Source organism: Pezoporus wallicus, unplaced genomic scaffold (assembly GCF_028554395.1).
Source record: "Pezoporus wallicus isolate ANWC-B61680 ecotype Strahan unplaced genomic scaffold, APGP_CSIRO_Pwel_v1 scaffold_3294, whole genome shotgun sequence".
Lineage (NCBI taxonomy): Eukaryota > Metazoa > Chordata > Aves > Psittaciformes > Psittacidae > Pezoporus > Pezoporus wallicus.
Window position 1 is genome coordinate 8,735,963 of NW_026635478.1, and position 14,033 is coordinate 8,749,995.

Consider the following 14,033-nt stretch of genomic DNA (forward strand, 5'->3'; position numbering starts at 1 on the left):
ATGATGTTGTATATTTTTGGATGGATAAATCATCATGCCCTAGTTAGAGCTCAGTCTGACCATACCATTCTGACCGTGCATTTTCTAACCTTCACAGAACAAAAGTAATGTAAATTAAATTTAAAAGGATCTTTATGCTTTCATCTGATATGAATTATAAGGCTTAACTGCTTTAAATGCTTCATTTTAGTTAATAGCAGACATTGATAGTATTTTGAAAGCTCTCTGTTGATGCTTGCTGAATATGTGTCTGAAGGGATCATAATAAAAACCTTGTAGGGCAGGAGAAGTCCATCTTGGAGGAAGGAAAAAAAAAAAAAGCCTGTATTCTGAATCTTACAAGGAAAAGCTTATTAATATCAAGTTGAACTGCAGCAAGTATCAATGCTGATGCAACCCAATTATATTTTAGAAACTGAAACTGAACACAAAGCCCAAGGTGTTGAGGGTAAGAGCATCTTGCTTAACAAGTTAGATCTACATTTTTCCCTGATGAATGAGAAACACACAATTCACATTTCTTTCCATGGTTACAGAAATCCAGAGCAAGCGTCAGGAAAGAAAGAGAAGAAGCACAGCAAATCCAGCCTACAGTGGACTCTTGGAAACAGAGGTACTTTATCAATTCACTTTCTTATCACAATTCTGTTTCATGTTAATAAAAGGTTTAAGTGCTTCTTATGACAAGTATATATGAATGTAGAACCACACATTTACTTGCAAACAGATATTGATGTAGAAAAAAAAGATCTCCTCTCAGTAGCTAAGCAACAGGTTTTCACTCCACAAAATCACTTGCTTCAAACTCAAATTTGTCTTAGTTTTAATAAAGGCCAAAAGGACTAAATTAAAGCAGGACCTAGTTACTCTTTCACCCACACAGACAGTCCCTTTAGGTCAGAATTGAAGAACAGACGTACTGCATTTTTTCAAGCTTGCGTTGCTATTTCTCTTTTCCTATGTGTCAAGTAATAAATGGAGAACTTTGCTTTTTTTTATTAGTGGTGTTCATAAAAGGGATGCGTTGGTTTAAGAATCAGTGTGCTCTGCAGGGGGTATGGAAGCCTGCATAATAAATACAATAATGCATAATTAAAAATAAAATGCTCTGGATAATGTCTGTTGTCTGTTACAGTTATGCTGTTACATTTTTAGTCGTAGCAAAATGTGGTCCTACATAATATTGAATTGCAAACCTGGTGTAAAGGCAGCATATAAATAGACCAAATATTTTCTGGAATTTTTTCTTTCTTTCTTTCTGAACTGACATATATGCATTTATTCAGCTTATTAAAATTCCACCTTTAAAATTTCACCACAGTTTGGGGTTACAATTTGAACTTCCTACAGGAATGAAATCGATTTTCAGCCAGCTCTCCATTTAAGCAAGTTATCTCTGTGTTCTGAGTTGTTTCAGCCTAAAGAAAGTGATTTTTCTTTTTTTCTTCTTTTTTAATTTATTTATTTATTTTTTCTTCCTGTAATTCATTTAGGCTTTTATTTAGGTACAAGTGATGCAGAATTTTTGGTATGCCAGCATTTCAGATTTCTGTGTTTGTTGGCAGACAGCCGACAGATGAAGCTAAGAAGAAACCCACTTCCGTAGTCAAGCTGCTTAGTGCTTGATTGTTCTTTTTATGAAATTATTGGAGATTTTTATACTCCAGAACAGCTCTGGGCATTTCAATTCTTCAGAACTTATCAACTTTTCTCTAATGACCTCTTCAGAGCAAATACTGATGTCCGTACATCCAGTACTTAACACATTAGGAGCTGCTAGCATCAAATTGGTAGTGTCTTCTCTTAGACCTTTTTGTCCCAATGAGTTTATTAAAATACTTGCAGCAGAGTTTTGTGGCTCTAGTCTGATCAGGGTGAGAAATTTAATTATCGTGGAGCAAGGATAGAAGAGGTGATGGAGGAGGTTCATCCTTCTCATTATATCTATTCTCAAAAGCATATCCTGAAGTGAAAGATGGCATGGAGAAAGCAATGTCTCTGAAAGAGTCCTGTGGCTGATCAGCTGTGTCCTCATTAGGAGCTGTCATTAAGTACTGACCATGGGGAATGCCGTTCAAGTAAAATGGAGGCAGATGGTTTTTCTCTGATCAATTAGCTGCTCAGATTGATTTGCTAATCAGTGAGTTGAGGTATTTTGTGGCTTTTCAGGCATTTTGGTGCAGTTTAATTTACGGTTAGTCTACTGAATGATCTTTAATTCATGATTGTTTAAATTGAAGTTGCATATAAATTAGACTTTTTATTTGCCAGAGCCCCTCAAAACGGCAGGAGCTCAGCATCTGTAGTGGTGATGCTAAGTTCCTTGATTACAAAAATGTGATCACAGTCTTATGTCTTTGCTTGAATGTTGTGCTTTTTGCTTTCAAAGCTTTTTTCCCAACCTTTTTTCCTTTCTTTTTTTTTTTTCCATAGGAAGGGGTTAAATTTCAGGCTGGGTATTTTTTGAAGGAAGAAATGTCTATTCAAAATTCATTAACAGACTGGCAGGCACCCGTGTATGGGAGAGCAGTTTACTCACCACAGAATAAATCATTTATTAGCAAAACCCCTCTAATTTTCTTCCAAGCAGAGTCTAACAACATCTAATGGAGGAAAATAGTACTGTTTCCATTCCTGCTGTACAAGTACTGATGTCTCAGCGAACCAATTAGGGGTTATATAGACTGTTAATGAAGCCTGGCTTGCCATTGACCAACAGCTTTTACCATCTGACAAGTTGGCAATGGGCTGCATTAAATGAGTTAAAACATCTCAGTCAGGTTTCCAGTGGTCTGCATTTACAAGTTTGGAAATTTTTGATGACCTCAGCAGATTGAAACCGTTGTCAGCTCCTAGAGGTTGTACACATTAGCCTCTGAAAAGAGAAATATTTTGCTTAGGCCCTAATATATTGCTTGCAAACTAAGTATGTGCCTACAAACTGTAGGCAAGTCACAGAACTGGCTTCTGGGTAGCTGGTTATGTATGAGGGAAGCTAGTGGGGTTGTTAATATGAAATTGTCAAAGGCAACCAGAGTACTTTTCAACGACACTGGTTTGTTCCTTTTCCTTTGTAGCGGAAACGCCTTGCATCAAATTATTTGAATAACCCCTTGTTTCTTTCAACAAGAGGTAAGCATATTTTTAAACAAATATACTCCTATTCTAATGACATGTTAAATATTTATTAGTAGGATTTCATATGAATTACTGTTAGACCACCATAGGGCATTACTTTGTGTAAGGTCCCTGCACTTTTTAGTGTGCAGTGAAAATAGATGGTTTTCCTGCAAAAACAATTGAAGGATAAAGCTAAAGGTCAAAACTATGTAGAAATGGATCCAAAGTCTCTGCAAGCAGTGGAAAAATCTGATCTCTCATATTGTAAGCACCATACAGTGAGAGGACTGATTGGAGAAGGCAGTGTTGACCAACCCCAAGTGTTTAAAATATATATGTTGAAAAATTGGGATTTAAAAACTAAGAACTATTCTGGGCTTTTCATTCGCCTCTTTTCATCAGCTTTAAGAAACTGCTGTCCATCCTCAACGGCTAAGGTTTTAAAAACAATGGCTGAAACCCATGCTATTTTTCTGACTCCAAGAACTGGAATCATAAATCTAAATTTGATGGCCTTGAAGATGCCTTCCAATCTGGTATTTATAAGAGCTTCAGATGCTGAAAATTTGCGGGTAAAAGCCTGGAGAATGAACAACTCAGATGAGCCTTTTGGGAACGATGATGAACATGTGAAGAAGCCCATTCCAGGAAAAATGTGTGACATACAGAGAAGGCAAAGAGCTGGGAGGTGGAGATGAAACATGGAGAACATTAAATACAGTGTAATTCTTCAGATGTGGCCCATTTAGGATTTTAAGAGAGAAAGCAAGAAGCTTGCGTTGCATTTCAGAAGAGAGAACACCAGTAAAGAAATGTGATTATCCTTACCCTTGTGTTGCCTTTATAACTTAGGTATATTATAGGTAAGGGAAGGTAGGCATTTTTTGAAGCAAAATATTGTCTCAGTGTTAGGAGCATTTACAGGGGTAATTCCAATTAAGACATGAAGTTTTGACAGTGTTTCAGTGGTAGCTTGATATACCTGTCAAATGTCATGTTTAGTGCTTGTGATTCATCTTTTTGGCCCTGTCTTGAATTCCTGCACCACAGGATAACCAATTGAAACTCAGCGGTGCTTCTCTCTACCTTCAAAACTTCATGTGCTAGATGCAGACAATTGGCCTACTTACCATATGTCTCTAATGCATAGGGTCTCAGAGGACAAGAGAGGTTATTACACAGTAAACAGCTATGATGACGTGCCTCTTAGCAGGAGCCCATGCTTGTGTGAGCCCCGGTGGAAAGAACATTATTCCAGGCTTAGTTTTATCTTCAAAATTAAAATTATATTTTATTATTTGTCTTATCATAGCACTTGTTTTTCCCATGTAACCACATGGGAAAAAACCACAAAAGAATGGCAGTGTTAGCAAGCTGGGTTGTTAGCCCCTCAGTGGATTTCATTTAAGTTAGAGCTTGGTATCTCTGACCTTCTTTCCGCCACGTTTCCCATTTTCTTTGCAAGGAAGTAGGCAAGTAAGTGACAGAGCTCCAGTGAGGCGGCTGTCTCAGAGCCACTTGGAAATGAGCGCTCTCTCTCTTAAATGGTTAATTCTTCTTCAAGTCCTGTATCTTTGGGTGTTTTTTTTCCCAACATCCTGTATCTGTATTGGGATTCTGCATGTTCTGACAATTTTAAGCTGGTCTTCTTTACAGTACAACTCCCCACCTCTGTAGGGGTTTGTTAGGTATGTGCACCAGGCATCACTGTGGTAGATGCTGTGCAAGCTCTGAAAACTGAAGACGGACGCTGTCCAGACAGCTTGGCACTGCAGTGATATAGTTGTCCACCTTTATTGCAAAGCTGATTTCCACTTCTAAAATGCTCCTTTAAAATAACTATCTTCAGTTTATTTTTTCACCAACTAGAAGGCAGAAGTGGACATATTTTAAAATGTTTAAACTGTTTTTTTTGGGGGGGGGGGGGTGTTTGTTTTTTGTGGTTTTTGTTTTGTTTTTTTTTTTTAAAGTGAGCTGAAAAGAGAATTAAGCAAACTAAAAAACTCCTGTGAAGTGCAGGAAACAACTGTAATTTCCAGAGGTGCAGAAAAGAACGATTCTCGTAAATTTTGAGTGAAATGTCAATTAATCAAGATTCATTTATCTGAAAATGTCTTACCTGAAATGAGGTCACATGCTCTGACATGTATCATTTGTAGAAAAGACTCTTCAATTATCAAGCCTTAGTGTATCTGAATAACATTTATATCCCGTGAATAATCGTGGTGTCATATCAGAGTGGATCTCTGTGTGTGTATTTGTGTATATGAAGTGACATCTTTAAGTCTGTGATTATTTATGGAATTCATTGCCAAAGGGTGCTACAATTATTGGGAGAATAGACAAATTTATGGAAGAAAAAACCCCAGCTATGTAAGGCTGTTAAATGTAAGACTAAAGATGAAAACTCCAGGTCAGGGAAGCCCATAAACTGCTAGTATCTGGAAGCCCATAAACTGCTAGTATCTGGAAGCCCTGTTCTTGCGCTCCATGCTGAGTGGCAGCAGTGGATGCTGCATCTTCATGTGTATGCTGCATCTTCATGTGTATGCATACGTCAGTGTACAAAATGAATATGTAACAGCAGGAAACAACTCACAAGTTGGTCCATATGTGAGGGATCATACTGGGACATTGTGATCAGAGGGAGCTGAAGGACAGAAATATCAGTTTGGTTGTTTCCACTTTAATCCAAAGAAAAAGGCCTCTCCATCAGCTGTTTGGCACTGGGACAGCATGCACCAGACTCTTACAAATCAGCAGCAAAAATTACAACCCACTCTGCAGTTTTCATAAAGCTGTTAAAATTTCCTGGCTTTTTATTTTTGGACCGAAGTGTGATGAATTTCACAAATATTTTTATGAAAGGCTTGGTCTGCTTTCCAGTAAGCTCCGATGGTTCTTGTTCTTATCAGGCTGTGAATGCAATCACTGCAGGCTCAGTTCATCAAAAGGTCAGGAAATGTTGGCATTTTGGGTGGGAGGAGTTTGATGATAGAGAGCTGATGATAACACAAAGCTGACTCCCACAGATAGCTGACTATTTTGGCCATGAATCAGCTGAACATTTAAACGTGTGGTTAACAGTAAGTCAGCGGCACCAATTTCATACTCCAAGTTAAGCATCCGCTTAAGTGCCTTGCTGGTTCAGGGCCAGACTGTTCATCACCCAGCAGGCAGGCTGAAGTCCTTAAAAAAAGACTTTTTGACTACTGGCAGGTAGAAAGGAGCTCAGTATGAACATTTCTGAAAATTTGAAACAGACTGTCCTTCTCATACCATGGCATTTTAACATCGTGGGATGCCTGCAATGTACATTTTAAAATTTCAGATGCTAATTCCACCACTTGCTGTTGCATTCTGTCCTGCCCACATTAATTTTGGCAATGTCCTGATCTCTTGTGTCACCGCTTTAATGAAATTACTCCCATAGCTGAGAACCAGCATTCACTGCAGTGACGTATTTCCCACTAATCTGTTCTTTGCCCTTCTTTCACATGCTAGCAAATGAGGATGCGTTCTGGAAGGTATGTGTAGCAAAATTTGTGTACTACCAGTGTCTTTCTCATCACTGTGTAATTCAGTGCTTGCTTCTGATTATTTTAGTCTCTATCAAGGTACAAAATTGCAGTATTCTCTTTGCCTTTCATACTGCTTGTGTGAAACATTTCCCATGTAACTAAATCTTTGAGCCCCTAAGTTAAAATTTCAAAGAGATGAACTCTTGTGCTTTCATATGCAAGAAATGGCCTGAGTTTAATCCCTTTGTTGAATCCACTGACTGAGAAATTGCTAGTCCAGATTTGTGGGTTTAATGAAAAGTTTAAGAAAAATTACTAACCATTCTAATTTGTATAGATTAACTCTCTTTACACTGAGGTTAAAATTAAGACTTTTGGAGCAGGGAATTTCTAAAGAGTGATTTTTTTTATGGAACTGAGTTAGAATTCAAGATATAAACCTGCCTAAAACTATCATGACACATTATAATTAATATCCCTAAAAACAAAATTATGCTTTTGGAATTAACTAAGATACAAAATTATTATTCTTCTTCCTGGAAAAGCACTAGGAAAATTTAGGAGTTTTTATGATTCACAAGCCATGAGAGTTTCAAAATCAGTATCTCCTTTATTAAAATGCACTTAATTATACAAAGAGTAATTAATGTTGCCACCAGATTAGCATAACAATTTACTACATGACATTGTAACTTTGTTGATGAGTCTTAGTTCATTTTATATATCTCTTCAGACAAAGTAGTAGTCAGTCTTGTTGAAGAACGGGTGTCAGAGCAAGTCTGTACAGAGAACAATTAGTGCCGGCGAGAATAGAGGGACAGAGGAGCCCTCTAGAGGGGTTCATAAAAGAGGGTGCATAGCAAAAGGCTGAGCATACCATTTTCCTAGCTGCTCTTTGAGCAGTGGGCTTAAAACATGGAGCTGTGCTTTTTCCCCCGAAACCTTTTCTTGCTTGTTTCTTTCTGGTTTCGACTTGAAGGACAAGTGATCCACATACTGACTTTGACCTACACTTCAGAATAGAGCTGTGCATGATGATACATGTGTTGGAGTGACACATTATCACAAATAAATAAAATAATTCCTGTGTCACAAAGTGGCTATATTAGTCAACTCCCCCCCTGTGTTTGATTACTTGGGGTTTATTTCACTGTTTCAATTTATGCAACTTGCTTCTGGCTCTTTTGTTTGTTTGTATCTGTTCCTATTATTTCTGTTTTCTACAGAGGCCAGACAATTAGATTTTGTGTTTGAATGAGCCTGTCTGTTTCAACAGAGGCCTTGAATACTCCATAGAGAGGAATTGCCAATGCATTGATTTTACCAAAGCCGTCCATTTGCTTCTCTTGCAGAATGAAATCCACCATGATGAGCACTGCACTGCTTGCAAGCGTGGTGTTAACTTGCAGCCCTGTGGCACGTGTCCCAGAGCATATCACCTCAACTGCTTAGACCCACCCCTCAAAACTGCCCCCAAGGGGGTTTGGGTCTGTCCAAAGTGCCAACAGAAGGTAAGTTGCATGGAGCATAGAACCCAGAGAAAAGAGAATGAGAGAAACCTTGAATTTGTGTACCACTAAACTAATCTAACCTGTAGTCACAGCTTAGGGGACTACCTTAGCTGTAGTCACAGCTTAAGGGACTACCTTAGCTAAAGTAATACCAAGAGACTTTTAGTACAGTTTGCAGCATTTGGTTCTGGTATTTTCATTGTCCTAGAGTTAGAACATACACTGAGTGCCTTAGCCTCCCTGTAATCACATCTTCTGAGATTTGTCCTCTTAAAATGTCTCTTCATTTTCTTTTTTCCCCTTCTGTACAATAAAACCACCAGCATGTAGGGTTGCCAGACAAGTAATGGAAGTCTTATAGATGAGGGAGAAAGTGTCAGAAGGGTACGTTGTTCACCAGTGGATCCGAAAGCTATGGTTTTTACACACAACTGTTGATCAGCATGTCAGAAATACTGATTTATCTATTTGCTTTGAATGATGTTGACTGCATGAACAGGACAATGATTACTAAAACAGTGTCATTAAATTGTAGAGTGGAGGCTTAGATTTTGTGCCTTAGAGTTTAGCACTGAGATAATTTATGTTCCTTTGAAAATGTCAAGGGGAAGTTCTTGTATGCAGTTGCATACAAGAGATCAGAGCAGCCCAAGATTAGATCTGTACAGTCATGTTTTCATATGGACCAAGCTGAGCAGACAACACTCCTGACAGTGTAGATATCTGCATGTCAGGGGCTGAAGAATGTCTTCTGGACATGGCAAGAAGAAACAGAGGATTTGTAACCTCCTTTTAACATTGTTAGGTAGTGCTGTTTATAGCGATGTGTAAAGGAGTAAGCCCCAGTGGAGAAGGCTACTCAAAGTATTCTCTCTTTACTTTTCAGCTTGCAAATTCTGAGACAAGGACCCTAGATGTGGTCCTGCAGAGCTGTGAGGCTGGAGGAAGAAAAACATTAATATGTGTCTTTGTGGAGTCCTAATTTTTTATTGTTTCCTGGGTTTATAGGTGTTAAAGAAAGATGACAATGTGCCATGGACTGGAACTCTGGCTATTGTTCACTCTTATGTTACTCATAAAACAGGTAGGGATTAACGTAGCTATTGACAAGGGGTTCCCTACTTGTGATGTGCGATGCCTTTTGGGTCCTTCATAGCACTAATATTAAAGTAGTGTTGTAATACTACCAGGTGGATGGCGTTAGTAAGCCTGGGAACAGAAGGTCACTTTCTCTCCCCTTCCCCTCCTGGTGGGCTAACTTCTCTTTTTAAGGAAGCTGAGATTGATCCCTCAGGACCTCCACTCTGTGGAGGAGCCTATTATCAAAGTGGTGCCTTCCTAAGAACAGGCCTAGAAGTGGGATTTTGAGGCAGAATTATTTCAGGCTGGGAGGTAGAGGGACACAGTCAGCCTAGGCAGAGCCATGTAATTTGGTATGTAGTACGATGCTAGACTAATGTCTCTGAGACTGCAGCAATGTTAGTTCTTGTTTCAGTATTATTTGGAATCGCAATCATTAGTGTCAGATGTTGTATGATATCTGTGCATTGACCATTACTCTTTTTTAGTTCCCTGCTGCACCTATAATGGGCTGTTTGGGGCATTAGATCATATTTGTAAGGAACTTTGCAGAGGTCTGGTACTGTTACGATTGTGTTTTTCAGTCAGGGTTGCTAACTGTTGCCATTCCAGGTGATTGACCTGTTCTTAAATACCATTCACCTTTTTCTTGGAGGCCTCTGCAACACATGTGGTCTAAGGATTAATTTAAATTAATCTCAAAGGTGCACTATAGCTTTTGGGTTGTCCTGTGTGCAAGCAGACACTCCAGATTTATTTGGCTGTATCTGCTGACAAAAGGCTAATGAGACCTGAAACTCGCTATTCAAAATACATCCTTCTGTTTTCTTCTGTCAAGCACACAATTTTGCCATGTGTCCTTTTCTTAACTTCTGCATCCTTAATTTTATTGTTCCACAGTCAAAGAAGAAGAGAAACGGAAGTTATTAAAGAGAAGCAGTGAGCTGAAGAATGAGCATAGACAGTTAGAAGAAAAAGATCGCCTTCTCAACAATGCAGTGAAGGTAGGACACCTGACTGGGGACACGGAGTCTCCTGCAGAGATGCTGATAAAGTATTTATGCCTGAAAAACCGGTATTTTGTGGGTAGAAAATGATTTATGCTCCCAGGCTGTAGATGTTCAAGTATGAATGAGTTTCTCTCTGAGGAAAATCATGGAGATTTCCTTAATGCACAAAAGCAAGCTGCTTTGGCAGGCTGAGGAGGAGAAATCGCCTGAATTCCTGTTGCACACAACTACTCCTCCTTCTCCTCCTCCCAAAATAGCCATGGATGCCGCCTTTGTAGTGCCATACACAGCTCTTATCTACCCATTGACTTTAAGGCACTTCCATTCTCCAGGTGAAAAGTTTAGTCAGAACCGTGTCCTCCAGTGGTGCCTGCATGTCTATTAGCTCAAAACTCTTGAGATTAGGTAGAAATAACCATCTTTATTTGACTCACTGGATGAATGTTGTAACAGCCACTCCATAACTGGAAATGGATTCACAATCATTTCTCCATGAACTCCTTCCAAAGCTAAATGTTGGCTGGAGATGTCTCCCACGATGTACCATGCTATGAGGACCAGTCTCTGGCAGTAATGAATGAAAAGCCATAATTCCTATCCTCCATGGCTGAAGGAACTTATTTGGGGCAACCTCACCTCAGGCCCACTCATAAGGGGAAGCTTAATAAATTATTTGAAACTTTCTTACCCTGGAAAAATCAAAGTGGCAGCTGCAGGAGTAACTGGTCACTACTTGTTTTACCATTGCAGTTATCCAGAGGAGGCATGTTAAAATATTTATCACACTTAAAATAGAGTGGAAGGAAAAGCAATAACTTATTAAAAGACATCACAGTGGGGAAGTGGGTATAGCCACCATCAGCACTAATGGAAACACACATATGTATGAAGAAGTGACTCTGGGGTACGGAGTAGCTTTAGTATGTAGGAGAGTGCAGTGGGATGAGGTGTTTGGAAAAAGAAAAGCATTTGAGGATGCAGTCAGTTATCAGGTGTATGTCAAGGCTGTCGAAATCAGGAAGTTTCTACCTAGGCAGAATCAGGTTCTTTCAGTGGGCAGCACTGTCTTATTTGAATTGTAATATCAGACAATGATTGTATTTATTGGAGATGCATCCACTCGAAAGGAGAAAAACAATTAAAGTTGTTCTGGCACAGAGCAATTTCATTTCTGATATTTACCTTAACAGAGATTTACATTACAGAGAATACTCTCATATACACCACAGGTGGAATGGTGTTATTTGGTAAAAACAGAACACGATTTATCCTTCACCTGAGATTTCATCTTTCTAAACAAACCTCTGAGCAGCTCCACATGGTTGCCTTTTCAAACAGCTTGACTTTCAGGTCATCATTTCCTGCTTCCTCAGGACTAGAGAATCCCCCCTGCCCTTAGCAGTCTAGACTACAGCCAGAGAAGAGCAAGTAACCGGTTTTGCAAGACCCCTGGGCCATCTGAGAGAAAGAAAACAGGAGGTTTCAGATACTAGAGGCCACCATCCTCTTCCATCTGGCTGACAGGCTCAGGGTTTTGTGCTCTCATATAGTCCCTGACAGGCCAGTTGACAGTGTAGAGAATGGGATGTTAGCTGTAGCAGTATGTGGTTGGGGAGGGAAAGGAGAATTACTGATTCTTATGCCTTCATGGAGAAGAGGGAGATTTGGGAATCCTTTGTTTGGTTCTTGGTCTCACGCTCATTTCCACGTAGGTTTGTATGAAATGTTTTTCATGACTGTGGGCTTCAGTTTGGCCACCCCATAGGAAAAGCCTTTCTTGTGTCTTAGATCAAATTTTCCGCCAGAAAAAATATTGACATTATCTTCAGAGAGATCAACTTAGCGTCACAGTACTGACTCCCTAAAATGTGTGGCACGTATGAAATGCATCATGGTGAGGTTTATCCTTCAAGCGCTTATCAATGCCTTTTGGTAGGATTTAGAGAACTCACTGTTGCTTTTGGTAGTTCTCAGTAATACAGCTATTACAGTCCCATGCCAGTAATCAATTTGGAGTTCAGAAGGCATTTCTGCCAGGCTGTCTGCAGGTTGAGATCGGAAACATCCTCCGAATGCACTTGTACTGGGACGAATATCGTTACCTTAGACAGTTTCTGCAGTGTATGCAGCATTGGTGATTGCTCCATTCGTTAAGCTGTGGTTTTGCTATCCCCAAAGGAGAATATGCTTCATTTGCGTAGGACATGCACTCAAGACAAAAAAAGGATGTTTGGAGAGATGTTTGACACCAATTTGAATGTATTCTCAGTCTTTCCTTCTCTCTCCCCTTCTCTTTATTTGACAGAAATGCTTAGAGCTAAAAACCAGCCTGTTGGCCCAGCAGAAAGGGACTCAGTCATCACTGGAACGTCTCAAAACCCTCATTAGACTGATACAAAACGAGCAGATGATTCAGGTTACCATGACGACCACCACCACCTCCTCCCTGCTAACTGTCCCCTGGATCAAACCCTCCCCTGCCTCCGCTGCCATGCACAAAGCCTTGCAGCAATCACAGGGTAACAACTGACAGAGCCGGCTGCCAGAGAGCAAAAGAAGGGGGGAAAAAAAACTTCATACACATGCGCAGAGGAGAGATTAAACTGAAACAAAGGAGAGAAAAGGAACAATCTCAGTTTTGATACGCAAAATAGAAACTTCCAGACCAATCAGCCCAGTTTGTAGGTCACTGTGGCAGCAGGTTCCCACGGAGTGGGTTGTGCTGTGGTTTTGTATTTGCCGAGACCTTCAGTGCTTATGAGATTTTTGTTGTTATGTTGGCCTTAATGTATTTATGACTGAGGATGAGCAGGAAAAGAATGGCCGATGGGAAACAGGATATCCTTTTGTGGGGGGCAGACAGGTTTCCAGTTCTGCTTTAAGGGGAAAATTTTCAATGCAAAGAGTTAGTGAGTTAGTAGAGAAGTAGTTGGGCTGAGAGCTATGTGTGGGAGGGAAATTGGTGAGATAACCAGAAACTGAACTACTTAGGACTCGAGATGGATTCTTATCAGAGGAACAAAGTTGGCCCCATTGATTCAGATGACCTGGAGATGGGGCCATGTTGATGAGAACGGCGTCACAGACGCTCACAGAGCCTTCGAAACAAAAGATCCTTTTTTTTCAGTATTATTAGAGTTGAGAATTGCAGATATTTAAATAAACTGTATGAAGTTAGCGTTTCTAGTAAAATATTGAAGTATTTTCATGCTGATGCTTCTGTATATGCGTTCCGAAGTATTTAAAAAAGTATGACTGTAAAACTCCTTACTTTTTTGCAGGTCCTTTTTACTTATTTTGCTATCGGTGTATTTTTCTCATGGAGTTTTTGTGCAAGATTTAGCATAAACCATAATAGTGGATAACTTTGGCAGGTTGGGTTTTGTTTTTTAAAGAGATTATTTTGGGGTTTTTCTTTTTTATTTATTTGGGTTTTTTTTCAAGGAAAAAAGCAAATAAATAGTCTGTTTTTTTGTTTCTTGCAAGTACAGATAATATGCCAAAAAGATAACTTTACATTTTTGTACTGCATTTTTATTGTTAAAAATATGTAACGTGATTTTTATTTTTTTTTTTAATTCTTAGAATTTTTTCTCTTTTTTTTTTTCTCGCAGAAATATCTGCTGAAACGGTACAGGAAAAAAAAAAGAACCCTGTCTCAAGGGATTGTTTCTCGTACTGGATAATATCAAGAGTTCTGGGGGAGGGACAGGACATGGAAAATTTAAAGGGTTTGTTGGGTTGGGGTTTTTTTTTTGGAAACTTGATTTCTTTTTAATGTTTTGTTGGAG

At 39.3% G+C, this 14,033-nt stretch overlaps 1 protein-coding gene across 3 annotated transcripts in view; it reads left to right on the plus strand.

Annotated features, from left to right (window-relative positions):
• The window catches only part of PHF21B (PHD finger protein 21B), a 165,884-nt gene extending 152,065 nt beyond the window's left edge, over positions 1–13,819 (plus strand). For all 3 annotated transcript variants that reach the window (XM_057426969.1, XM_057426987.1, XM_057426978.1), the window contains 7 exons: positions 537–613; positions 3,078–3,132; positions 6,625–6,647; positions 7,994–8,152; positions 9,161–9,236; positions 10,133–10,236; positions 12,548–13,819. In XM_057426969.1, coding sequence (XP_057282952.1) covers positions 537–613; positions 3,078–3,132; positions 6,625–6,647; positions 7,994–8,152; positions 9,161–9,236; positions 10,133–10,236; positions 12,548–12,772 — 719 coding nt within the window. In that variant the 3' untranslated portion in view covers positions 12,773–13,819. The remainder of the gene's footprint in view (positions 1–536; positions 614–3,077; positions 3,133–6,624; positions 6,648–7,993; positions 8,153–9,160; positions 9,237–10,132; positions 10,237–12,547) is intronic.
• The last annotated feature ends 214 nt before the right edge of the window (positions 13,820–14,033 follow it).